Source organism: Ostrea edulis, chromosome 3 (genome assembly GCF_947568905.1).
Source record: "Ostrea edulis chromosome 3, xbOstEdul1.1, whole genome shotgun sequence".
NCBI classification, from domain to species: domain Eukaryota; kingdom Metazoa; phylum Mollusca; class Bivalvia; order Ostreida; family Ostreidae; genus Ostrea; species Ostrea edulis.
In genome coordinates this window covers 10,113,172-10,140,921 of record NC_079166.1, presented here as the reverse complement: position 1 = coordinate 10,140,921, position 27,750 = coordinate 10,113,172, and the positions used below count along the sequence as shown (strand labels likewise).

Genomic DNA, 27,750 nt, shown 5'->3' with positions numbered 1-27,750 from the left:
TATACAATTGCCTTTAATCAAGGGTCATCATTTTACAAAAAGAGAAGAGTTTTCCTATATATTACTATGTAATACTTCTGATCCTCTAATATGATTCCACCATTTTTGATCCCCTATTGTGTTCCCATCTTACTCCGTGGAATCTACACTATGTCAGGAAGCATTAATATAAATTTCATCTTTTCTGGCCTAGCGTTTCTTGAGAAGATTTTTAAATGACTCCACGCTATTTTTGTTATTAGCTCCCCTTTGGATGGAGCATGGTCCTCCATTTTGCACAAACTTGAATCCTCTTTACCCAAGCATGCTTTGAGGAAAGTTTGGCTCATATTAGCCCTGTGGTGCTTGGGAAGAAGTAAAAAATGTTAAAGTTTATGAAGAGACGAAAAGACTGATGATGGACAAAATGTGATCAGAATAGCTCACTTTAGCTTTCAGCTCATGTGAGTTAAAGAGGGTCAACACTATAAGCCCCAGCCATTGCATGAATGGGGCATAAAACATTTTACATAATTTCGTTTACAAACCTGACATTTTCTACAGCAATAGAGCTATATCCAAGCCCTACAGAATGTCAGAGTCGCAGGACAATTATCCTCATCAATCAGCCAGACATCTCAAGTAACTGCTACCCTGTAAAATTGATTTCAACATTAAGTACTAGGTAACCAAAATGATTTCTTCCCACCATTATATTATGCTATTAGAACACAAATGTCTCACAGCGGGGTTAAGGTGTCCCGAGTAAAATAACAAGTAATAACAGCATATTCATATATAAGTAAAATTCTTTCAAGCGTCGCATATTTTTAGTAAAAATCGTTTGTCAATACATAAACAAACATCGTATCACGTGGGGAAATCCTTTGCTTAATTATTACGTCATCATACAAGTGACGTAGAGCTATTTTTATCCGCGAGACTTTTAGTTGTTTATCACCTCGGTACAGGTGAAAGATGCTCTCAAATCATTTGCAGTTTGGGCTTGATATGTCGACATTGATATGGTAAATTTAAAGAGTGATACGGATCGGTACAATATCCTCTCAAATATAGCAATTTCCATAATCTCAACTCAAATGTTGGGCATTTTCCACATTCACATCCAAATCGTATCTAAACGAGGCAAAATATTCTACCTTCCATATCAAAATCCTAAATCTGCAACTAATTACCTTTCTGAATATGCCTTGATCGAAATAAAATATCTTCTTCATCTTTCACCTGTACCAAGTCGATATGTACATGCGTTGGTTTTCTTTATTCCAAATGACTATACACATCGGGGGCGATATCAAGGTCACAAAGTGATATAAAGATTACTTTACAGTCTTTCGTGCACATACTATATATAAAAATATGAGACATATATTATCGAAGAAAACTGAAAAAAAAAATCATCTGACAAACAGATTTAAACACTCAACTGTATGAGAAACGGGATGATTTCAGCTTCTCCATCGTCAACTTCCCATATTTATGTAGCAATATTCCATTATCACCTGCATATGGTGTTTATGTATCACAACTGATTCGATATGCAAGAGCTTGTTCTGCGTATAGTCAGTTTTTAAATCGAGGTAAGCTACCGACAAACAAGTTGATGGTACAGGGGTTTCAACAGTCTCGATTGAAGTCAGCATTTCGCAAATTCTATGGTCGTTATAACGATCTAGTTCGTCAATACAACCTCGCATTGGGTCAAATGCTGTCTGATGTGTTTCATACCGATTGTTAAGCCGTTCTTGGCACACTGATTTTGACTGCGGATAACTCCGTTTACCTGATCAAGATATAGGGCTCATGGCAGGTGTGACCGGTCGACAGGGGATGCTTACTCCTTCTAGGCACCTGGTCCCACCTCTGGTGTGTTCAGGGGTCCGTTTTTGCCCAACTATCTATTTTGTATTGCTTATAGGAATTATGAGATTGATTGAAATTGGCCCACAGGTTCTGGTGAAGAAGATGAACATGTGAAAAGTTTATGATGACCCCTACGACAACGATGACAGACAATGGACAAATTTCGGTAAGAAAAAATGGCTCCAATTTACATTATTTCAGCCCAATAAATTTCAGAATGTCCCCACCGTTTTAGCATAAATGGGGTCATTATCCTGTTGTGTTTGTCCTTCCCAGGCACCGATTTACAATATGTCAGGAAAGTTTCACATGACTTATAGAGGTTTCGTCATTTCTAGCTCAGTAGTTATGGAGACGATTCTTAATTGACCCAATGCTATCTTTTTTCATTTGTTGATTATCTAACCTTTGAAGGTCCTTCATTTAAACAATTTTTAATCCTTTAACGGTACAAAGTTTGCTTGAAATTGGACTATGTGATTGTAAAAAAGTTGAAAATAAGTTTACAGACAGATGGACAGACAGATGTACAGCAGACAATGGGTGATTAGGAAAGCCCACTTGAGTTTATAGCTCAAACAAGCTTTAAAAAAGATAGAAATTTTACCAGCTCCATACAAAAGTTTTTCTCCAGAAATGGATCAGATGCTATGAGTACCTCTGATTGCTTTTAAGAGATACTGGTAGGAACTGCTCCTACTGCAGGGTGTCACCATCTCATGAGGCCCAGGGTGCTGAAAAACCAAAGTAACAATGAGTGCTGGAATGACCAGAAATCAGACAGGTAAATGAAAGTTTGAACACATTGAACTAAAAATCTGACACGGTCTGCAAGGGCCTCACTGAGGGTTGTTAGAAGAAAGGGACATGTATTTGATATAGCAATGTTTGCGGCTGATAGATATATATATTAGAATTAAGAATATTCAAAGATGCATTGAAATATGAATTTGTGAAAAAGGAATCATGAATCATTTTTATGAGAGACTGATGCAAATGTAAATTACTTCCGTTTGGCACACGTTCATCCATTCAAACACAACAGATTGCACCTAAATCCCATTGTAAGGAGATTCAAAATGGATAACTGGTACAAAATATGGTGCATACTATCCAAAAAGGATTATGAATTTGACATATTGACGTCTAGGAAAAGGAAATTCTGACATCAGGGGTCTAATCGTTTTCAAACAAATTTGATAGAAGTGTTCTACATTTTATAAATAGAAATCTATAAAATATGTCTTTACATACATAGGTGAGACAGTTTCCATTATACCTAGCAGAGATATACCATGTATGCGTTAAAAAAATTCATAAGCAATCATGGAAGTTTGAGCAAATTAAAATCCTCATGATTTTTGTCAAAAGAAGCCAGCTTGTTATCTTCTAAACAGGAGACTCACTGGCCTTATCGGTCACCTGAGCATTGTTATATGTAATTATAAGGATACAAAGGCAATAATAATTTTCCTATATTGACCCTGTTTTGGAGCCTGACCCTGACAAAGGGGCAATGGATTTTACATTTTAGATTCTGGTTTTTAAGGTCTTCATTTGAATGGCTTGGGCCTTTCCAGTTGGAAACAAGAGGTACTGTGAGCAATGCTCACTAAGAATACCCCCCCGCTTACCCCAATCTCCCAAAGGGTGTTGGTAATAGGTATAAACTACCTCTTTTCTGAGTGTAAAAAACAAATGGCATGACAAACCGAACCATATTGCTACTTCGATGTCCAGTGCACATGACCTTTGACCCCAAAATCAATAGGGAACATCTTCATCCCATGGGTAGTCCATATGTATGATATGGTGACTGTAGGTGGAAAGGATAATGCTTTAGAGCCCGGAAACCATATTGCTACTTCGATGTCCAGTGTGCTTGACCTTTGATTTTTTGACCCAAAAATCGATAGGGAATCTTCATCCCATGGGTAGTCCATATGTATGATATGGTGACGGTAGGTGGAAAGGATAATGCTTTAGAGCCCGGAAACCATTGCGTCTACAGACAGACGGACGGACAGACAGACGGACAACCCGATTCCAGTATACCCCCCCACAACTTGTTGCGGGGGGTATAAAAATAATGGCCTTTGTTTGAACTTGGACGAAATGTTTTACACAAAGAAGTAGGAAAAAAACCAATCCAGAGTGAATTAAGGAAGAACTGGACTCTTTTTTGGTCAAAGCTTACCTCATTCACCTAAGCAGAGGCCAAAATACTAGCATTAGGTTTACATAACAATTTTGAGGCCTGCTTTGATTTGTTTTCATTATTTGGGAAGTTCAAAGTACAAAATGGGAAAATACCTGCTTTTTTAGCATGGGAATGGAACTTATCTCAGTCCCCTAAAGACCCTAAAATTCCTGAAATTAAAGGGCACTTCATACATCATAACAGAGTATTCAGATGGTGGACAATGCATCCCATCCTAAGACAGACATACATACATTGTTGTATCATAATACGTCCCACCTACAAATGGACTTACACTGACATTGATGTACCATGGTATGCCCTGTCTACAGACAGATATATACAGACATTGATATACCATAATACATCCCATATACAGACAGATATACAAACATTGTTGTACCATAATACATCCCATCTACAGACAGACATATAGACATTGCTGTACCATAATGCATCCCATCTACAGACAGTCAAACATACATTGCTGTACTATATGTCTCATCTACAGGCAGACATACAGACAATGCTGTACCATAATATGCCCCATCTACAGACGGACATACTGACAATGCTGTACCATAATACACCCCATCTACAGACAGACATACAGACATTGCTGTACCATAATACACCCCATCTACAGACAGACATACAGACATTGCTGTACCATAATACACCCCATCTACAGACAGACATACAGACATTGCTGTACCATAATACGTCCCATCTACAGACACACATTGCTGTACCATAATACACCCCATCTACAGACAGACATACAGACATTGCTGTACCATAATACACCCCATCTACAGACAGACATACAGACATTGCTGTACCATAATACGTTCCATCTAAAGACAGGTATATAAGTATATAACATGTTCAATTGGTAATGTATGACAGACGAAACACAATGATGGATGCAGACCAATAGCATTAATCACTCAGGTAACCTAAAATTGCATTCCTGGAGAGTCAGGTACATGTAGGTAACTCAACTGTATGTAAACTGGTACAATACAGGCAGCTATATCTCATGTCTTTGACTACGAACCAGATTGACAACATTCAAACAACATTTAATATGTAAAATAACATCATTAGCAAGTGCTGTATTATAATTTACATAGTCTAAGGGAGATAATTGTAAAATCTCCCTTCATGCTCATTACATGAACTAAACTTTTTACAATAAAAATAAATACTTCTCTGACTCTTCTCAGGGCAAATGAGGACACCCACTGATTGCTACACCCCATCAATTTTCAATCAAGTGTTCAGTCTCCAACAGCAGGCAATGATGGGGTGGTCAGTTAAAAACACTTCAAATCTGCCCATTCATACAAGTCTCTAAAAATTTTCAATGATACGTTATTGCCAAAATTCAGAATGTAAATGAGGCTGAGCTGATCGAGTCACATATGTTGCCAGCTGGTGAATGTCAAGACACTCGGGAGAAATGAGTCCCTACATGTCATGAAACCCCTGTTTAGAGTGAGTGGTACCTACTATAACCCCCTGTACACATTATGTACTCGGGGGTGGGTGAGTCGTTCTCGCAGCCAGCAACACAAACTGTGTACTTCTTCCTTAAAAGTGTCACCTCAAAGCATGAAATAATTAAAATGGTGACAAAGAATGAACTTTGTTGAATACATGGTCACTTACTAGATGACAATGAGAAAACGAAGATGACGTCGAATATTGTGTTAGTTTTATGTGACAACCAAAACCTAGCTCAGACTCATTTTTAAATATTATCTAAAAATTAATGTAACAAGAAGACTTGATTTATTTCTTCAAGAGATTATATTAAATACGGTGTATCTATTTTTTTCCTTTTCTTAATTATTTGCTAGCAGTTAACATGGTTATTAGGTACAATATATATACTATGTGTTAGTAAGTTTAACAATGAATGTTTTAAATCTAAGAACTTGTTTTTAATAAAAGTGTTTTATCATACTCATGAATCAGGAAATTTGAGACAGCCGTTTTCATATCCATTAGGCCCAAGGGGCGGTAAAAGTTCTCAAATGATTATTTTAAAAAAAATATGCACTGTTGCACGAAGATGAAATAAATTTAACTGACAGTTAATTTATAGGTAATGCTATATAAATGTAAGAGTTAATAGGAAATTAACCGTTTGTTAAATTTAATTAACCATCGTGCAACAGGGTCCAGAAAGTAAAACTAAATGAAAATAATGTAGCTTTGTACCTTGTAGTTGCTTCTCAAGAAACTTCTCTGATGGGACGAACAGGGTAGTGCTACGATCCCCATCATTAGCTTAGTGGACAACATTCTAGATAAAATAGACAATACGAATTAAATAAAAAACATAAACAAATATCTCAGTACAACAACAAAACAAGCTAGACATAGACAGGATTACGAGCCCGAGACAAAAAAGTGGACATCCTGAGCAGCGTTCAGATCCAAATCATTAGTTTTTCAATTATTTTTTTTATATTAATATTCTTTTTATTATTTCACTAAATGATGCATTTTTGATGTGTCCCACAACGAAACCCCACAGGTGGATATAGTGCATCTTCCCCAAACTGGACTCAGGGGTCGCGATGTTAAAGTGTAACTATAAATCTACAAGGCATGGAGATGCTAGTACACATAATGTAAAAAAAAATTAGAATTCATCATGATTTTCATTAAAAATGTCTACTTTATTCATACGTAATCATTACAACTCTTTTGTGACTCCATTCTAATCCCAGGGGTCATCTTGTTGTAATAGTACTAAGTTTTGACAATCCATTACTGACAAATATATGTTTTTATATTCATACATATTTAGATCTTAGATCCACCCCTTTATTTACATCACTACACAAAGGTACACTTACAATTTATACACCTTGGGGGGCTTTGGTCATGGATCTGAGTGTGGTCATTTTGTATGAAGGGTTTTTATTGGTCAGTGATTGTCAAGTTGCATTTGGTTGGTTTTCTCGGTTCTATAGTTTTACCGCCAGTTTTGAGTATCTGAATATTATTCAGAAGCTAGGTAGACATACATTTGAATAGACGTGATTTTGAGAAAGAGTTTAATACTGACAGCAGACTACAAATTCCTTGATTTCTGGTAAGTAACATATTTATACTAATTCCTATTGTTACTAGTTAATTAAAAGTCTATTCTGTATATTTGCAATATAAATTTCCCATTTGCACTTTTACTAAATGACTGAAAGAATGAATGAATGAGTCAAACTTATTCCTTATATTGATTAAAGAATTCAGTTATATATATTACTATATTGTAAGGTGATATAAATCAGTTTACATAGATTTTATGCTTATCAAAAGTATTTGACTTTGTTCAAAATGAACAATTAGATATTCAGTTTAATTTACGAAAGTGATTTTACATTGTACATACATGGTACACTGTACTATATTGAATTATAGAGTCAATCCTTGAACCTGATAATATTGTCCAAGCTGTAAATTTACTGAAGGAAGCTTTTTCCCATAGAAGGGTATGACAATATTATTGTTTTATTTCATTAATTACTTTTTATGAATATTCACGGGAGAAATACTATTTTGCAAAATGATGTATCTTTAGAGTTATCTCCCTTAAATGATAAACGTATCTTGATGGAAATCAGTAGGATTAAATATCGTTTAGCATACTAGGCTTTGATTGTTAAGTTAGTATTATATCGTTGTTTTATCATATTTCAGGGCTATCTTTAGTGATATACTGTCAAGTCCAATCACTGTGTCCAAATAAATATATATTGAGACCTGAACCCTACAGGCGTTTCGTTACTCATTCTTGTTGGGAGAAACCCTGTTACATATATATATATACTGTTAAACGTCATCACATGTCCTGGATGCAAGGAATATTACATTGGTGAAACTGGCAACACTCTCCGTGCCAAAAAAAAAGCAGCACATCAGTACACCTGAATACAGACAAATCCAGTTAAGTGCACACCTGGAAACGTGTGGTAAAAACGATTTTAAAACATGAAATAACTGTAATCTACAGTGAATGAGGATGCCCATCTGAGTTGCAGCATCTGACATCTCTTTTAAAACAAAAATCTCAGTTCTGTGTATTCTTCCCAGTGACCTCATCTTGAACATAAGAGTCGTGTTGCGTACAAATTAAAGTACAAGATGATGCTTGCATATATATTTATTTGTAAAATGAATTTAAATTTGTGGTTCCTAAAAAGAAAAAAGGGGGTGCCCAGTAACAACATGGCGAAGGACTTTAAACACAGAGCTCAGGTCGATCCAGATGTCATGGGGAGAAACCAAACAAGCTGCACATGACCGCGACAGATGGAAAACTATTGTTGAGGCCCTATGCCCCCTCAGGGGCCAAGAGGAATAAGTCAAGTAAGTCAAAAAGAAAATTTATCTTGGAGGAAAACACTTTTTCCTCTTGTGACCTCACCCTGACCTCAGTGGTCACTGTGTGAACAAACTTGAATGTACACTTCATGAGGATGCATGGATATTAATTTAACTTATATATAGATATATTCCAATAACCATTATGGTTCTTAAGATATACGGCAGAGACTTGATGAGTCTTACTGCTCACACGAGTTTTTGTATGTCTGTAATTTCTGCAGTCGCTGTCCAAAATCATTGTGTCTACAAACTGGAATCTCCACTACATGAGGGTGCGGGCATTACAACCTAAAGAATTATAATATCATTGTGGGTTTTAAATGCATTTTGAAAGAATTGTTTCAAATACATTTCTATATAAAACTTTAGACTCCTATGCTGTCCCATACTAATGGGTGGGTGGTGGTCACATTGGTGTGCATTTTTAAAATCAAAATTTTTCGAAACAACTTGAACTTTTATATCAAATGTCATATTGTACTCGGTGGTTCTTTGAACCTCTTTTTAAAATACCTCATCCTTGTCTCCAGAGAGAGCTAGCTGTGACCTAAACCAGTGGCGGATCTACAGTAGTACAGGGGGTTAACATCCTCGACATTTGGTTGAATTATTTTTGAAAAAGAAAAAAAAAATGTTGTTTTTTATGGTCTTGGGTAGAAAAGTACACATTTAGGTCGCACCCCTTTCAAATTTGCCTAGATCCGCCACTGATGTAAATAAACTCAAGTCAAAGTTCCGTTAGGCCTAGGTTGAGAATCCCATAAAAATTTCTTTTAGGTTGACAATCTTTTACGTAACTCACATATATAGATAATTAACCAGACAATATATTCAGTGTATTACCTAATAGCACTCTATCCGACAGTCAGTTTTGCTAAGTACCTGCAAAGATCCCTAAAATAAGCTTTTCTTCAGGATATTCGGCATCCATTTCCGTTTTCACGGCAAGTGTCTTCTGCTTCTTAAAGAAAGACAACTCTTGTAGATTTTTAGTGGTGTAAATGAACACGGAATGAGTTGTATTTCTTGATAACAAATCAGTGGCGGATCCAGAAAATTCTTTCAAAAAGGGAGGTGAATCGAAGACAGCAAAAGAGCAGATGCTGATAATCGTTCAAATAAAACCAACTAGATCCGCTACTGTAGGCCTAACTTATATAGTGCTCAGCTAAACTTATCATTTCAAAATATCATTGTACGCACAGGTGCTTGTGGAGAGGACTTCCGGTACCCAACCCTTCTTGTATTTTTGAATGTTCAATTCCTTGAGTATTTTGAGTGTATTTTTAATAAAATACACTCAAAATACCCAAGCAATTGAACATTCAAAAATACAAGAAGGGGGGATACCGGAAGTCCTGTCCACAAGCACCTGTGATCGTACGATCTTCCCACTCCACACACTTATTAAATTGTCAGAATATTGTACATAGATCCCGCCACATTTTTTACGCTTTGGCTGTAAGGTTGATTTGAACCAACTTTTCTCGCTATATTCAGGTACGAAATAAGCCACAGGAAGACAAGCAGTCATTTCAAACTTTTGAAGATAACCACCCACCCATCAACCCTAATTGATTTGTAAATGACAAAATGAAAATATGTCTTACAAGTGTGTTAATTTTTCACCTGTTTGTTTATTAGTAGTATTATAGACTACCTAATTATGCAAATAGTTCTGTTGTTTCAATCAGCGACGAGTCGTTTTAGCGCAGACAGATTTTTCCAGGTAGATTAGATTAATAACCCCAGGTAGTTTGGGCCTTGAGCAAATCGATAATAATGCAATGTATATATATATATATATATATATATATATATATATATATATATATATATATATATATATATGTATATATAGCTATGACGTCACAGCCTACTGCACTACGTTGTGAAGTATGAAGCGCGAGCTCGAGGACTTGCGTACTAAGGCTACTCGATATCGTATTCATCGAGTAGAAATCTCACGTCAGCCGCGTAGCTACCTATACGCAAGTACGCAACTGTGTACACATCATTTGCGAGAGAGAGAGAGAGAGAGAGAGAGAGAGAGAGAGAGAGAGAGAGAGAGAGAGAGAGAGTTTGAGTTTTAAAATACTTGTCTCAAAAATACATTATTCAGTCCAGTTTGAACTTCAAATCATCAACATCATGTTGAATATCACTTCATGTAGTAGACATATTTAGGATATTCTTTGTGATAATATTTTCTATACATACCAGTTGAAAACAACGTAAAATTAGTGGACAACAAAATTCGGAAAACAAACGTAGTCAGTCCAAGTACTATATAATAATAAGTATTATAAAACACTTTAGAAAACATTTACTACATTCGATTTGTTTGGGAAATTGACAAGAAACACGGTTTCTCCACTCAGAAAATTGGTTATTTCATTGGTAAAACCCAGGAGCTTCCGGTACTTCGCCCCTTTGTCCTTACCAGGGCTTTGTCCTCGGCCCACTGGCGGCCCCAGACCTCTTGCGTGCATTGCGTACACATAATTTTCGTTCTGGCTACGCGCCTGCATGTGTTTTCATTGAACACATGGTTGACAATTGAGTTAACTTACGCGTATTCATTTTGAGCTTTTCACACGATAGATTACAGCCACCCACCCTCAACTTCTGCATTGACATTGTTTCGTTCCTTTAAAGACTTGAATTTAATTTTATTATACAAAGTATGAATGTCGTTGTAAATATCAAGTTCTATATCAAGACGACGAGGCTGATATTCACGTGGTCTATGTACTTTAAATACGATGACGGATTTACGGAGTGGAGTAGCCACCCCCTCCTCCTAAACATTAATTTTTAATTTGAGGTAAATTTGGTCTCTTGTTTAGAAATAATGTAAACGATAAAAGAAGCAATAATTTCCTACACTTTTGAAAAAGTAAATGACAAAAAATTGTGATTTACCTCTGATGTGTCCAGGGGTCCGTGTTTGCCCAACTATTTATTTTGTATTGCTTATAGGAGTTATGAGATTGATCACTGTTCGTTATCTTCACCTTGCATCGAATTAACTTTATTGCTAGAAATTACATGTACATTTGTTTCCTCAACTCCTAAAATTTTTGCGTCATTTTATTAATGTCACCTTGTTAAATTGAAAGACAATAGTAAAGATGACTACTACATCTAGGACATTTTTCAAGTCCTATAAAATGTTTAAAATCCAGGAGGTTCCAGGGGCTTTGTTCGAATCCCGGCTGCGACAGACCTAAGTCGTTAAAACAGGTAGTGACAGTTCCATCGCCAAATGCTCGACATCCGGGACCAGTTTCACAAAAAGGCCTACGACCAGACGTAAGCTTAGTCGGGCGTAGAAACAGGACTAAGTCAGAAAACCGGACTAAGTCGCGTTTCATAAAAAAGACTACGTTTGCACCCGACTAAATTTATGGTTTAAATTTAGGCCTGCTCATGACTAGGTTTAACTCTTAGTCTGTAAAGAACTCAATGAATAATGGCGACAGTGTTGAAAGGAATTGTGTCCGCTGACCTATAATTTACAATATCTATATCCTCCAAGTTATGATAACGATATATTAAAGAGGGCAAGGGCTGCATATTGAGTCCTTATTTTAATTTTTTGGTGAAGTGGGGGGGGGGTGGTGGTGTTAATTTGCAATAACCAATATTCAATTAAACATTCTTTCCTTTTAATATCTATCTGAATGTTTTTGTATTCCCCATGAATTTAAAAAGGGATTCAATATATGCAGTTGTTACCATTATTATCATGATTATAACCTGGAGGCTATACAAATTGTATATTATAGGTCAGAGGATGCAATTCTTTCTTATTTAAAGCTTGGTTGATTGGATGGAATAAATTTCAAGACGGTCAACATTAATGTTCCTTGGTTGTAAAATTATTTTTTTCTGAAATATGTAGACTATGTAATGTTATACATGTACGTTCCGTAATTTTCGTATAGATTGAATGAAATTAAAAATTCTTCAAAATTGAAAGCTTCCAATATCATCAACAGATATACATGTGCCGAAGTTGCCCATAAGTTTATTCCCAGACACAGTTTTACTATATATTTCATACAAACCATTTTTTTCCCCCAGATCCTGTGACTTTGGTTTAAATTACAATACATATATGCATTGAATTCTACTTTGAGCAGATTTTTTTTAAAAAGTTGATAGCGATAGGAATTTAATGAGGATGACTCTTGTGAAGACTCTCCTCCTCCCCTTCCACGAGAGAGCAAGAAAAAGGAGAAACCCACAACTAGTAAGCTATCAATGTGGTATTATAAACATTATAAACGAAATTGCATCCATTGGAAGGGTTCCCCGACCATTTCAACCTCAAAATTTCCCATATCATATATGAGCATAATAAGAAACTATATGGATTGTTTTATGGTGTTTAAATGTCGAATTTAGCAAGTGCCGCATCTTCATACACATGATAAATTCCTCGGGGTGGTAAATGCAGTTTCTGATAATGCAATGAGTATGCATATGCATTGATGGTAAAATAAAGAATAATGTATCAAATTGTTGCCGTGGTGATAATCTTTGAAGCCTATCAAATTTCATAAAGATATCTTCACCGAAACATTCTTATTTTACAATAGTTTGAAAATGAGCTTTTCAAAAATGTCCCCCCCTTTTTTAAAATATATATTTGTAGTATCGTGCGAAAATGATTCTTGTGCATTCGTTATACATGTATATGAGAATCAGTCCTACGTGTAACATAAAGGATAGCATTACCATATGATGTGAGATAAAGCGATCTCGTGATGCTTATTCAGGGGGAAAATTATATTTTATATAAAAATAAGATAAAAGTATCACGAGATGGTGTATTGAACGATTTTAAAAAAAATATGTTGATCGCTTTGTAAAGTCCGTTGGGATATTTATGGTATCTTTGTAAAGGGTCACCTGACAAACTATGTTTAATTTTTTTTTATTCGCAGGAAAACTGAGGAGTACAGAAGACAGCCAGATGGAGGAGTTGAACAAAATAAAGAAAAGAAGAAATGAAATAGATGAAGAGAAAAAGAGCATTGAAGCCCCCAAAGCCGATGCTCTTCAGAGGGTACCGGTAGCTAGAATCCAATCTGATTAAAATCAGATCCTCGATCCTCTCCTCTTTTTTTTCTTGTCGCTACACGAGGCTAGCGACAAGAAGAAAAAAAAGAGGAGAGGATCGAGGATCTGATTTTAATCAGATTAGCTAGAATCTAGTTTTTACGGAAATAATTACTCAATCTGAATGATTTTGTTTCTGTATTTACATCACAATAAATTCGCTATTCGCTGTCTCAGCTCCTGATCAGAAACAGGAGCATCGTCTCTAAAAATGTTATTATTTCCATATTTCTCAATAGCATGTCCTTTGTGTTTCAAAGGGATTCTCTCGTCCATTGCTAAATTATGGAGTCTGAAGCAGGTCTCCACAACTCTTGAGCACTTTAATGGTGCAAAAGGCAAGGCACTAGCTCCAGACTGGTGTAAGCATATAAAATAATATTAATATCAAATACAATTTCCTATATTTTATCAAATTTAATTTGAATGATATATCGCTGGATTTTGATAAATTAATTTGACTAAACGACATATTAATCAATATTAAATCCTGAATGAATGCCTCCAGTGATTTCACGGACAGTCCTGCTTTATATATCAATGATTTAGAAACACTGTAGTCAAACTTTCCATACTGAGGGCTTCAGGTTAAAAACATATTTCAGTATTGTCATATTACGGACTACTTACGATGGAAGCACACACACACATACACACACACACATTTTGAAATTTCTCCTACAGTACACACACACACACACACACACACACACACACACACACACACACACACTGTTTGAAATTTCTCATGTAATACAGTTTGAAATTTCTCATGTAATACACACACTGTTTGAAATTTCTCATATAACACACACACACAGTTTGAAATTTCTCATATAATACACACACAGTTTGAAATTTCTCCTATAATACACACACATACTGTTTGAAATTCCCCATAATCGCAGCAGTATGATGTTGGTACACTACCCCCCCCCCCCCGGTGATTGTTTTGTATGCTGTAGCTCACCTGAATGGTTTGATGAATTATTGACATTTGTTTCTCTAGCAATGCACTTTCCTTTTATTGGGCTTGACAGTGTTCTATTTTTTTTTTTTTTTTGCTTCTGTATCACCTTGAAATGTTATGAATAAAATTGAACACCTCTATTTCTTGTTTTTATTGACAAACCTAGAAAATGCCGACCATTGCATGACATACTGAATTGAGCATTTCTTTTCAAAATCAATGAAACCGCATTGTAATTTTCTTTTGTGTTTCTTAAAAATTCCTGTCAGTGTACATGTGAAAAAAGAAAAATTATGGTATTGTGTTTAAAGTGGGGGTGGGGTTGAAAGCCAGCTTGACTTCTCCAGAATGAATCACAGGGGGTTGTCTTTCTGATTAAGGGGGAAAATGCACAAACATCTGAATCCTGATCTACATAATCATTCAAAAAGTTTTCTTCAAAATCAACAGTGCGTATCCATATTTAATCAATTGGACTCTCTTTGCGTAATTAATCATTCAAAATTTACCTACATGTAAACAGCTAATAGAAGCAATAGGCCTATAATTTTTGGGGTTCCGAGTTGTCATATTTGTTTTTGTACGATGGGATTATGTTCCCACAGTTAAACATTTTTATTCATTCATTTTTACATTTTTCATTGTTGGTTTATCGTAGCTAACCCGAGTCTGATTATTGTATAAAATGGATACAAGTTCTCTATTTCTATGTCTGCCTAATTACTGGGGGTGTCCAAAATAGCATTATGAACGTGTCACTTTCCCCCCACACTATTATGGCCGAGAGATATCTGTTGTGTAAAACTGGCATTAAACAGTTCATATTTAAACTTTCCTTCATACTGGTGTGTAAAAGAAACCCCAGTTCATGGTATATGATTTACAAGAAACGGTTCATATTTCGCCGCACAGTTTAAAGTTCCAGTCAGGAGGCGTGTCCTAATATCTATACAGGAATTAATTGTATTGTTGAATCACACATAAACAATAAAATATCGATCGCTTCAAAATATCATGAAACAAAAATCATTGTAAAATTATTTATTCACTAACTTTGTGTAAAATTTGAAAACTCTTTCTCAAAAATTGGAGGAGGTCATTGTGTTGGCCTTTTCCTCTTTCCTTTTTCATACTGCTGTACGGGGACATAACAGATTTTTCACACTACTGTACGGGGACATAACAGATTTTAACAGATTTTTCACAGAAGTACTTTTAATCAAATGGGTAATTGTGAAATTAAATATTTCTTACAATTATGTTTCTTTAACATTGCTCCTAATTATTGCATTTAAATAACAAAAAATTGCATCATTCAATTTAATTGTTGAAAAAAGAAACAAAAAATTCCGAATGTTAGGTTTATTTTGGAGTGATATTAGTCTTGATTTTGGGGAGGGGGTAAAACAGGCCACAGTGTTAGTTTTGGATAATGTGACAAAGCATTAAAACACACGTTTTCGATATTTTCAGGATTGCTAGTCTGAATAATTACACATCATGCCAATAGGCCTTTCCGAAAACGTGAGTTATCTCTCTTTGTATTCTTACATTTAGTGTGAATATGACAACTTCCGGGTAGTAACACAGTCAGACTGCTCATATATTATTAGTATGGGCGCTGTTCAAAATCGAGAACAGTTGAAATCATTTGTACGAGTGAGTTAGAAAATGTTAATGGAAAAAAAGAAGAAGAATTTCTTGATCGAGTCGGGAGTGATTTTCGGGGGGAGGGGGGATTTTAAAAATTAAATTGGAAATCACCCAGACATTCATTTGTTTACATATGTATCCAATAACGACTGACATAATTATTTTGTAGGCAATTTTTTTTATTATAGATATTTAAAACGTCGAGTGCCTGTGGTGAGAAGATCTTGCATACATGTAAAATGCCCCCCCCCCCCTCTTTTCAAAATAAAAGAAATCAATTAAAATAGGAAATCAACGCTTTCATTGTTTTATCAGGGCTAAATTTATTCCACCACCACCAATCGACTCTTTCAAAAATAAACCAGATTGCAATCATTGGGTAACTTTCTGCAAAGTACCTGGACGTGGACGTGCAAATCATTTTGTACACTGCAGCATGAAGCTAGGATTGTTAATATCAACTGATATGTTTAAAATGCAGTAAAATAGGTAACTAAATAATATTTTTTATTAATTTTGTTGAATATTGCTAGACTGATATAAATTATTTTTCATAGACCTGTGTGATCCCGGAAGGGGGGGGAGGGCATATTCTCAAATGTACTCTCTGGGGGATAGGTAAGTTTACCCCCCCCCCCCCTAATACAATGCTTTTGACGTCTCTGTATCTTCCCTCTTTTATTCGTTTTAGCCCCCTTGAAATCTATTTGATTATGTATAGGCACGTATCGTGTCATAAAAGAAATTGCAATGACAGATTTAGACACCCCCTTTCGCCACAAATTTACAAAATAATTTGAGTAAAACTCCGAATATTTTACTCAAAATGGCTGTATTTACAGGTACATACTCTTGCCGACTATAAATTCAGGGTGTTCAATTATACGTTATTTTATTTTCAAAGCATTGCATGTCAGTTTAAAGATGGTTTGTGACGACGAAATTCTTTATGGTTATACTTGTATTTGAAACTGTATAAAATTTGTGGGCAGACAGCTGGAAATCTGTCAGTGGCCTCTGCTTCATTTACAAATTTTACTCACCAATCGAAGGAGATGAACATTTTCAGAATCCAGATGTGTCAGTCCGACATACCTAGACGTACATCGTGGCAGAACTTTCATCACTGAATGTACTACATTGATATTGAACAAGTAACTTCTGATATTTTATTATAAATCTGACTGTATTAAAACACGGGCTAAAGATCCTGAGGAAATGTATGCAATATATGATATATACTAATTTCAGTTATAAAACACGTGAAATCCTGGAAAATGGGGGGGGGGGGTTAGTTAGAATAATCTTACTGCGTCTCGGGACAGGCCCGTCGTAGGAAATTACATCAGTTTAACGATAGAACATCCTATCGGAGAGGGGGGGAGGGTGTCCTCCTCTACTTACAACATTAATTTTCTATTATTTTTACAGGCAAAGTTGGTTATTTTCACGTGTATGAAGTAAACCTATGCATTGAGATCTTTTATTAACGTTAACATGTTTGTTGGCGTGATTACTGTAAAATTATACAGCATTATCTTTGCGGCCTTCTGCACTGTTGATAATGACGCTTCTCGAATATACTACCCGGAAGTCTTAACCTACTGTTACGCAAGCGTACTACGTTCCGGATCAAGGAAAGATAACTCATGTTTTCGGATTGGCCTATACAGTCAAATGGGCATTTTCAGGATTGCTAGTCTGAATAATTACACATCATGTCAGTAAAGTCAAATAGGCATTTTCAGGATTGCTAGTCTGAATAATTACACATCAAGTCAGTAAAGTCAAATAGGCATTTTCAGGATTGCTAGTCTGAATAATTACACATCATGCCAAGACAGTCAAATAGGCATTTTCAGGATTGCTAGTCTGAATAATTACACATCATGCCAAGACAGTCAAATAGGCATTTTCAGGATTGGTAGTCTGAATAATTACACATCAGGCCAATACACCCAAATAGGCATTTTCAGGATTGCTAGTCTGAATAATTACACATCATGCCAAGACAGTCAAATAGGCATTTTCAGGCTTTTCTAGAGAGGGAATCTGCCTCTCCTTGGATTTCAACTCATCGCTGACATTCTCTTCAGGTTTAATATTTTGCAGCAATAGCTTTTCATGCTCAGATTTTTCATTTTCGACGGCTTCGTAAGGCTGAACCGTCTCATTTGCTGAGTTGTAGAAGTTCCTGTAAGTCAGTAAGTTGACTTGTCTGACGTCACTATGTGTTGTGTCTTCTATTACGTCATATGGTATCCTCATATCCAATTCATTTTCGTTTCCAGGGACCTCCGATATCCCGGGTTGAGAAATATCATTGGCGTTGTTTGCCTTGAATAAACGTTTGTAGAAACATTGTCCAATGTAAGCCAAAGTCAATACCAAAATGAGAACGAAAATGCCTATCAGATAGGGATAGGAGTCTTTAGTAGTCTGTTTGTTTACTGGTCTGGATCCAGTTGCACGAACGTTAGTTAAATTAACTTCGAGTTAAGTCCGTAACTAATAGTTAAATTTTAAACTGTTAGTTAGCTAATAGATAGTTAAAATTGAGTTGCACGAAAAGTTATTAACTCCTAATTAACTAACTATTATTTAACAGAGAAAACTCTGTTAAACTTTCGTTAAATCCGTCTGCACGTGCATTTTACCTTCCCTACTGAAAAAAAAGATGGCCACTATTTTAAAGAAGAGCAGAAGTTGTAATTGGAGCCTAGCAGAGATAAGCGCGCTGACGGATTTTGTTGAAAAAAATGAACATATTTTAAAGGCCAAGCATTCGAATCTAATAACTAACGCTAAGAAAAACGCAAAATGGCAGGAGCTGACCGAAAACATCAATGCAATGGGTGTGCAGAGGAGGACAGTAGATCAGGTCAAGTTTAAGTGGGGGAATTTGCAGCAGGGGGCAAAGAAGACCTTCAGCGAAGCGAAGAAGTCGTTGAAGATGACAGGTGGAGGCCCCCCGCCTAAGCCACCGACTGCCGCTGAGGAGAAAATCATCGGAATGATGAAAGACAGGCCAAACTTCAGTGGCATTGTCGGTGGCTTCGAGTCGTCAATGCCACCCCCTGCAGGTACATATATATACATTGTAATACCGTAATATACGCATTCGTGGCATATGTATGACTTTATGCAATTAAACTCTTAATTATTTTATAATAATTCTTATATATGAAGCACTGAAATTGCATTTAATATTATTTACAAGTTCATTTTATAAGAATGTTGACAGTCTATCTTCTATTTACGTTGTCGTTTGACAAAACACACACAAACTGATGACGTCATATAAAGAGCATGGAGGTGTCATTTAGGGCCTAATGTATTTTCAGAGCTAATTATAACACAAACTTAAATTTTCTTGCATTAAATGTGAATATAAATATATATATCGATATTAAACTAAGAGTACTTACGGTAGTGAGACTGGTATCATACATGTATGCATACCCCCTTTATAAACCTGCAAGGCTCTATAAAACCCCTTTCACTGCATTGAGACTTAAGAGCTGTGTAATAGTCTAGTATGTTGTTAGAAAAATCCAGTTATTTCATTCACAAACGAAATAAACATTCTGTCTGCTACATTTCCGAATAAATTCTCGATGAGATCAACCTTCAAAGGTCTTTAACTCGCTTCAGACTAGGCCTAAACAGCTCATCATCACCACACATATTACAAAATTGTGACGTCATTTATATCGACCACCTTGCATTCCGGCATCAGACATTTTTGTAAGGGGGGGGGGGGGGCAAGGTTTATTTTCTTTAATTTCCGTTAATTTTAAACGTATGATAAAGTTTAGTCATTTTCATAGAAAGATATCTTGAACCCCCCCCCCCTCCCCTTGCAAGCTTGAACAATAGTTTACACCAGCACCGTTTCCGGTTTTAAATATTAGTCACGGTTTATGGGGGATACTGAAAACGCTTTATCAATTAGACGCTTGAAGTAAACAATGGTGAAATATTGTTGTGTTCCACTTTGTGGTGGTTTTGGGGGTCACAAGTTTCCCACAGATCAGGAATTACTCTTGAAATGGAGGGTAGCGATCAAACGGATGGATAGGAAAACAAAAAAATTATGGAACCCAGGAAAAGAAGACGTTGTTTGCCATATACACTTCACAGAAGATGACTACAAAATCACCGAATCAGGTTAGATCGAGGTCCTATCAATCAGTTATATAAAGCTGCATCGTCAATTGATTTGTTGAATTGTTTGAATTTTTCCTTCTTTCAAATATTGATTTATAAAGTTTCTTCATTTTGTCTTGTATTCGTGTATTGATAACGTTCTTTTTTACATTCTTGAATGCGTTGCTTTGTGGTTTGTTTTTACTCTTTTTCAGGTGCAACTACTGACATGTGGTATGTATCACAGTATTCATTTAATATAATACTAGGCTATATGACGAGACATATACTGCTTTGATAAAACGTTACAGGATGAAAGAGTGCTATGATACCATATATGTATATATATATACACACATATAACCAGCTGAGTCCTGGTCTCCACACAATGTAATTAAAATTAGATCTTCCATCCGCTCCCCAAACTGGGGAGCGGATGGAAGATCTAATTTTAATTAGATTGGGTCTCCACATTAACAATCACCATTTTCTGGTGTTATTTTCATATATTTGGTGACCCCCCCCCCCCACCTAATATTTTTTACAGTAGAAGTGACTGCTAAAAATGCAAGGTTGAATTTGCTACATGACTATTTATGTAAATCAATTATAACAAATCTAGTTTATAATTAGCGAATCTTAAAGCTTTTAAATATAAAGTATAACTTACAACCAACATTCCTGTAACATATTCAATTTGTGACAGGTGAACGAAGACGACTTAAGTATGGAGCTGCGCCCTCTGTTTTTGACTTCAAGAATACCAGTACTACCCAGGAGTCTGACAGAGCTAAGCGAAAGAGGCTGCGAGAGTCTACTCAAGATACATGTACTCCAATGATTGAAGACCTGCCCATGTATATGGATGAATTGATTGTACATCACGAAGTTGTCGTAGATCAGTCATCTACAAGTATGTCCACATCCATGCCAGAAGAAATGTGTTCAACAGCTGAGAAAGAAATCCAGTGTGACATACCTACCTTAGGTAGATTTTCAATTGAAGGTATGAAACTGGACACTAAGATGCTTTCTTATTACACTGGTTTGAATGGCTATGATCATTTCATGCTTCTCTTTAATATTCTTGGGCCAGCAGCTTTTGACTTGAATTACAAATGTGGCTTATTAAGTCCACAAGATCAGTTGTTTTTAACTCTGATGAAACTCAGACAAGCAAAAGAAGATGTGGAACTTGCTATGCTCTTTAAAGTCTGTGAATCTACTGTTTCTAAAATTGTAACAACTTGGATTAACTTCTTGTATTTTCAATTAAAAGAGTTAGAGGAACAATTCTGGCCTTCTAAAGACATCATTAAAGAACATATGCCAACAGATTTTGCTAAAAAGTTTCCCAATACACGCGTAATTTTAGATGCAACCGAGCAACCAATTCACAAACCATCAAATGTTGAGGCACAATCCAAAACATGGTCTTCTTATAAACACAAAAACACGTTGAAAACCATGGTAGGTGTAACTCCAAATGGAGCAGTATCTTATGTATCCTCTACTTATGGGGGCTCTGTGTCTGACAGACAAATCACTGAACACTCTACTCTGCTAGATGTAGGCAAATTTGATGCTGGTGACAGCATTATGGCAGATCGGGGAATTCTTGTTCAAGATTTATTTGCGAATCAGAATGTTTTTATTAATACACCTACGTTTCTCAAGGGCAAAAGCCAACTTGACCCCGAAGAAATAGTTAGAGATAGGCGAGTTGCCTCAAAACGTATTCATGTAGAGAGGGTGATTGGGCTTGCAAAGAGGTTCAAAATTTTGAAACATGAGCTACCAATGTCAAAAATCCCCCTAGCTTCCAGAATTGTGTACATTTGTTTTATGTTGTCAAATTTTAGGAATTGCATTGTTGATAAAAGTGCTTAAACATGTGCCAGTAGTATATCAAAATGTACATGCATACATGTCTAAGTTTAATAAATGTATGCCCTGCACATACAGTGAATCCCTTGAGAGTTGTGTTCATATTTCTGCTTACAAGTTTTAAATGTATCGTACATTTTTTGTATCCTTTATGCAACATGTGCTGTCAATATTCAAAGGGATACATCATACAAGGATCTTGGTAGACATATCAACTTTTAAGTGTAAAAGCTATTTACCTTGAAAGGGTCAAAGTACAATATCTTTTTTTAAAAATCAATTTAAAAAGTTTAACACTTTATATAACCAACATCTATGCATTGTTACATGTATATTGTCAATACAGAAAATTTCATATCATGGATATGCAATGTATTTCATCTGAAATTGATTGGCATTCTGGGCAGAAACTTAGGCAAAAAAACATGAAGAATCATTTGCAGACTCTAATGAAATCATGAATACAAAAAAGATTCTGTATAAAAAAAATGAACTGTCTCGATAAATCATTTAGAAGAAACTTTTACACAAGTTTGCATATATGCTTCCACTTTACAGCAAGGATAACAAGTATGGCATGAAAAATTTATCATAGAATACATCAAGCTTTGGAAGAAGAGAATTCTGGCAACATTCTACATCAATATGTACTTTCTGGATGAACAAATCTTTGAAAGTGTATACAACAAAATAGCAAATTTGTTTTTTGGCAATAAGCATTTGGCCTTGTATTTGGAAAAAATATTTAGAGGTGGGTTTCAATTTCATTTCACCAGTTACAGAGTCCATTGTTAGATATGGGAAGTACTTTCCAGGCTGAATCTTCTCAAAGCGACCAGCAAAGGGACATTTGACTTCAATTAGTGCATCATTGCCAACGAGTCCATCCGGTGATGCCCCCAAGTAAGGTCGATCCATATCAACAAAGAAACCACATCTTTGAACACCTTGGCCAGTCTCTCTTTCAAAGGATCTGTAATGAGAGATAAAAATAAGAAAAGGCATATAATATATGTAAATAATAATTTACTGATTTGACCAATGCTTATATAGAGCGTTAAGATTTACAAACCAGGTCTCTGCTGTACACGTGATTGTCTGACTAGCTCACACTAAAACATACCTAATAGCACGTGTCTCGTAGGTACTTCCATGGACTAGAGCTTCACTGCGAAATACAGCAGCAGAAGGCTGGTATAGGGACTCGCAGAGTTTCTGCCTATTACGCCTGTCTGTAGCTAAACAGATATCTCCAAATCTTGAGGCTGTGATCCGCCATGATCTCTCCTTGAACCAATTATTTGAGCTGGCTTGTCCACGTGTCTGCTCCTCAATGGCAACTACTTTATCTGCTGTTACCTTTAAAAAATTGTATATAACAAAAACCATATATCTTGTACTGTGTTTTGTAGTATAAAATTGCATGGTATTAGTAATACATATGAACATGAGAAAAAATTCTTGCAATCAATTTACATTGCACATTATATCTTATTTTAACACATATACAACATTTGCACAAATGTCATAAAATTTAATTTTGTTGAAATGCAGTTTAAGCCAATTAACAAAAGACCTACCTCAACAGCTCGTTGAACCCAATACTCTGTGAAGGGTCTTTCCAAATAATCATGGTCCAATACTGCTGCCTAGTGAAACAAAAGGTGTTACAGTTTGTTTGTTATTAAACACTTTATTTTATATGTGCAGTTTTACCCATCACTACTTACTGCTTTAGATTAACAGACTTATAATTTTAAAATCAACATTTTATATGCATTACTAATATAGCTTGCTATAAGTTCACTAGCGAGATACTTTTGACTTGACACTGCTTATAATTAGCGATGTACAGGGACATTAAGTGAGATTCTTGCTTGTGTGAGTAATGCATTTTCATGCTTATGTTTACCTGAATATTTGCTTTCTCGATGAGATATCTGTATGTCAGATTGTCTGAGGTCTCTGCACAATGGTTTAAGACCATATTGCGAACCCTATCCGGGTAACCAGCTACACCTTTTAGATGTTCAGGGCGGGGATCATTTAAAAAATCATCAGTCAGATTCCGCTTCCTGGGCAGATCTTCAGCTTTGACTGGTGAACCTATATCAAAATTTGAATATGTTAAACATGTGGAAAAAAAATAAATTATTGTACTTGATTCAATATATGGTCATAAAACTATTGCTTCTGTTCATCATGGAACATCACATAATATTCATGTATTTTTACCTGAGTATGAATGTTTGGGTTTATGAAATGTCTGCAGGTTTTCTGTGCATGATCTCTGAATCCTCAAACCTTTTCCTTCAGAACAAGAGAGTAAAACTATGGCAACAGCAGCAAGATGCTTGCAAGTTCCATGGGGACCTCGTCCTGCAGGACACTCACAATGGCTGTTCAAGATGTCTCCCGAGTTTTTGTCAAATTTTAATTTGAAGTTGTATGTTACCTTTAATTTGAAATACATACATGTATTCTGGGTAATATAATTTTTTTTAGTTATTTTTACAAAAATATCTCAGTACAGAGTAATAAAATAAGAGAAAATAACTGATAACATACATGGTACATGTACAATTAGTACTACAATGTATATTATATCCACAAATTAAATGTAATACTTGCCTTTGTTTTCATGGTTGCGCCAACAATGCCTGTAAAGAACAGGGAATTATCTTCCTTTAAATATGACACAGCCAAGACTCTATCACTTTCAACAAGCAGCCTTCCTTTCTCGATAGCCTTGACATCACCAGTGCTTTGTCTGTCACCTACACATAAGTACAAGCTCATGATTTTAAAATTTATTTACTTATAAACACATAATTATATATATGTACAAATTATTCTATAAGATATTGCACATTCATTAAATGACTCCTAATGTTAGATGTATGTTTTAAAAAAATGTTGTTCTTAATCATACAAGTAAATTATAAGAACAAACCTGCTAATCTATGTACAAAATACATGTCTATCTGCTCAATGCCTATCTCTGGGATTTCTTCTTTATGTGATTCCTGGAGCTGTTGAAATCCCCTCGTTGGCCAATCAACTTCCAAAGGCTCAGGTATATGAATTGGGTCATTCTTGAAATCTTTATTTCTATCATATGCCTTAAGCCTACAATAAAGTACTGTACAATGTCCACTTCCCATAAAAAAAATATTAGGTACCAAGACGTACTAGTACATGTCAGTGAATGCCATTGTATCATGTATTACAATATTAACAACAGTCCGTATAGTACTATAATTATTACGTATAATTGATGACATAAATATAACTTATATCACATTAATTTATTGAATTTTGATGCATTTTGATAAAAGAATTGTCGCACTGAGCATCAAAACAATATTTAGGCATAATCATGCCGGCGTAAACATCCTCCGTCGTCTGCATGGGTGCAGAGCTACGAATTTGTTGAAATATTACAAACGAAAATAACGGCTATGAGGTATGAAACTACAAACCTGTCTATAAGGTCGGCTTTTCTGCCTCTCGTGGTGGCTCCTTTTTTCTTTAACTCGTCTTTGAGTCGAGAGACGGAAAACTTTACGTAAGTTTCTCTTTCCATTTCAGTGTTTACAAGCGTCTAAGTGAAATAAAGCGTTTTAACGTATCCCCCATAACGACATAATTTTTAGAACCGGTAACGGTCGTCGGCGAATACCATTGATGAAGGACGAACACCCAACACTCGGGACCTCCAAAGATTTAGAATTTTGAAGTTTGGACCAAAGACCATCTTTAGTATTTATCATCCCTTTTATTTTGCTTGATATTTTTTTATTTTAGACAATTGTTGTATCACCCCCCCCCCCCCCTAATCAAATTTAAAAGGCGACACTATATACCTGTCCAGCCAGTTTGTTGTTGGCAAAATAGGTCTAGTGGAAAGTTATACATCGAGTATGTAGCTTTTCAACCGTACAATGTACTTATGAAGAAGAAAAAATATATAAATGTTTTAGAAGTATTTAGTTTATTTATATCTCTCTCATCATGTGCAACGTGATTTTATCCCAACGTGCAAAGTCAATCAATGAATAAATTAAATGAATTGAATAAATCTATATTCACGGATAAAATAATAAATATGCATTGCATAATGTGCACATACACAATATAAATTTTGACTTGAAGAACATGATTGTAAATGACAATTCACGACGAATTTTCTGATTTTGAGGTGAATGCAAATAATTAGTAGTATAATGCAATTTCTTTTCTTTTTTTAATACATGTTTAAAGATTATACCAATTCGACTATAACATTGCTGAGGTATAACTAATTTTTCAAGTTTCATTAAGTACAGCCGTGATGGAAAATCCTTCTGGACTCACTATTACTGAGATGCAGACAACTGATCCTGTGGACTCAGTACCAGCTTCCATACCTGAATCTGCATGTACTTCGAATTGTGAAAGGTATATCTTAAAAGTATAATGAAAGTTTAGTATGGTATGTCCAGACTAAAATCAAAATGTCGTTAACCATCAACCGAGACTGACATAAATCTTCCCAACCGGACAATTCCTTGTAAGTATTAAATTAAATAATATATTGCATTTGATTTAGTAATCTGACTGCACCCCAAGCAGACGAGATACATGAAATCCGTGAACCTGCTGTCTCCGAAACTTTAGAAAGTGAACCAAAGAGGAGGAAAAAAGTATCAATGGAAGAATTGCAGAAAATGCAATATGAGGTGGCACATACGTATAATAATATAGAAAAATATGTAAAAAAAAAAAAAAAAAAAAAAAAAAAAAAAAAAAAAAATAATTATATATATATATACATGTATTGATAATAATAGATAAATTTTTTAAAAATTACTAGTATGGTGTAAAACCTTGAGTTTGAAAATATATTACGTTCATTAAACATTACAGGTATTACGTTGTCAGAAAACACACTTCGAGCTTCAGACTATGAAATTAAAAAAGGAAATGGATAGAGACGATATGGAAAAAGAAAACTTGAGATTAAGAAATGTAAAGCTGTCTCTGGAGATTGAATGTTTAAAACAGACTGTAAGCCAAAATGAAAGTGCCATGTTTGCCTTACAGGCTATCAATGAAATTTAAGTGACATTGTTCAAGAGGGAGAAGAGAATCATCAGCCTGTTGAATTCAATTTCATTCATTCTTTCACCTTGTTACTAATCCATTTATACATAGTCATCGTATTCGTCTTTTAACTCTTTTGTACGTCTTTGTGAATAGTGTTTGCTGAGATAGATATTTGTAGGATGAGTATTTTATCAGAAATTGAAGAACGAGTTTTTAGGGAGTGGTAGTTGTGAACGCATGTGTGTGAACTTATACAAAAAGGATTAACACTAATCAATTCAAGAGTTTACAAGATTGACTTTGGTAACACAGTACATCAGGTTGAATCTCGCACCGAGATACTATATATACAGCTACATATTCCTTTACGGGAAATGACGATATATTACTTGTATAAGAATTAAAT

At 35.4% G+C, this 27,750-nt stretch overlaps 3 protein-coding genes and 1 long non-coding RNA gene across 6 annotated transcripts in view; 2 read left to right on the top strand and 2 right to left on the bottom strand.

Moving 5' to 3' along the window:
• Positions 1–6,427, bottom strand: part of LOC130053208 (uncharacterized) — a 14,269-nt gene extending 7,842 nt beyond the window's left edge. Inside the window, exons 1-4 of the long non-coding RNA XR_008801725.1 lie at positions 6,293–6,427; positions 5,275–5,419; positions 2,471–2,597; positions 528–633 (exon numbers count right to left, since the gene is read on the bottom strand). This is a non-coding gene — a long non-coding RNA (uncharacterized LOC130053208). The remainder of the gene's footprint in view (positions 1–527; positions 634–2,470; positions 2,598–5,274; positions 5,420–6,292) is intronic.
• A 12,268-nt stretch (positions 6,428–18,695) lies between these two features.
• On the top strand, positions 18,696–27,606 carry LOC125654823 (uncharacterized). Its single transcript, XM_056159975.1, has 4 exons — positions 18,696–19,303; positions 26,585–26,696; positions 26,848–26,977; positions 27,165–27,606. The coding sequence occupies exons 1-4, from the start codon at positions 18,898–18,900 to the stop codon at positions 27,357–27,359; spliced, it is 843 nt and encodes a 280-aa protein (XP_056015950.1). The 5' UTR covers positions 18,696–18,897; the 3' UTR covers positions 27,360–27,606.
• LOC125682755 (uncharacterized) lies at positions 20,113–23,830 on the top strand. 3 transcript variants are annotated; one of them, XM_056159974.1, is made up of 4 exons: positions 20,128–20,390; positions 20,585–20,603; positions 21,076–21,375; positions 23,811–23,830. In XM_056159974.1, the coding sequence occupies exons 1-4, from the start codon at positions 20,367–20,369 to the stop codon at positions 23,813–23,815; spliced, it is 348 nt and encodes a 115-aa protein (XP_056015949.1). In that variant the 5' UTR covers positions 20,128–20,366; the 3' UTR covers positions 23,816–23,830. The 3 variants fall into 3 exon arrangements, with proteins under 3 accessions (XP_048779314.2, XP_056015948.1, XP_056015949.1); XM_048923357.2 differs by lacking the exon at positions 23,811–23,830 and having other exon boundaries at positions 20,113–20,390; positions 21,076–23,187; XM_056159973.1 differs by lacking the exon at positions 23,811–23,830 and having other exon boundaries at positions 20,113–20,603; positions 21,158–23,187.
• LOC125647881 (uncharacterized) lies at positions 24,843–26,075 on the bottom strand. The gene is made up of 3 exons (XM_056159976.1): positions 25,739–26,075; positions 25,210–25,385; positions 24,843–25,033 (listed from the first exon to the last, which is right to left on the bottom strand). Exons 1-3 carry the CDS (start codon positions 25,840–25,842, stop codon positions 24,858–24,860), a joined length of 456 nt encoding a protein of 151 aa, XP_056015951.1. The 5' UTR covers positions 25,843–26,075; the 3' UTR covers positions 24,843–24,857.
• Positions 27,607–27,750: the final 144 nt, after the last annotated feature.

What these genes read in the sequence shown, in the direction of transcription:
- LOC125654823 (XM_056159975.1), top strand. Translation starts at nt 18,898, where the DNA reads ATGGCCACTATTTTAAAGAAGAGCAGAAGTTGTAATTGGAGCCTAGCA. An exon ending in TGTACTTCGAATTGTGAAAG is followed by an intron (nt 26,697 to 26,847) that starts GTATATCTTAAA and finishes CATTTGATTTAG; the next exon opens with TAATCTGACTGCACCCCAAG. An exon ending in TGCAGAAAATGCAATATGAG is followed by an intron (nt 26,978 to 27,164) that starts GTGGCACATACG and finishes TAAACATTACAG; the next exon opens with GTATTACGTTGTCAGAAAAC.
- LOC125682755 (XM_048923357.2), top strand. Translation starts at nt 20,367, where the DNA reads ATGACTACAAAATCACCGAATCAG.
- LOC125647881 (XM_056159976.1), bottom strand. Translation starts at nt 25,842, where the DNA reads ATGGAAAGAGAAACTTACGTAAAGTTTTCCGTCTCTCGACTCAAAGAC. An exon ending in AAAGCCGACCTTATAGACAG is followed by an intron (nt 25,386 to 25,738) that starts GTTTGTAGTTTC and finishes ACTTTATTGTAG; the next exon opens with GCTTAAGGCATATGATAGAA. An exon ending in TTTTGTACATAGATTAGCAG is followed by an intron (nt 25,034 to 25,209) that starts GTTTGTTCTTAT and finishes ACTTATGTGTAG; the next exon opens with GTGACAGACAAAGCACTGGT.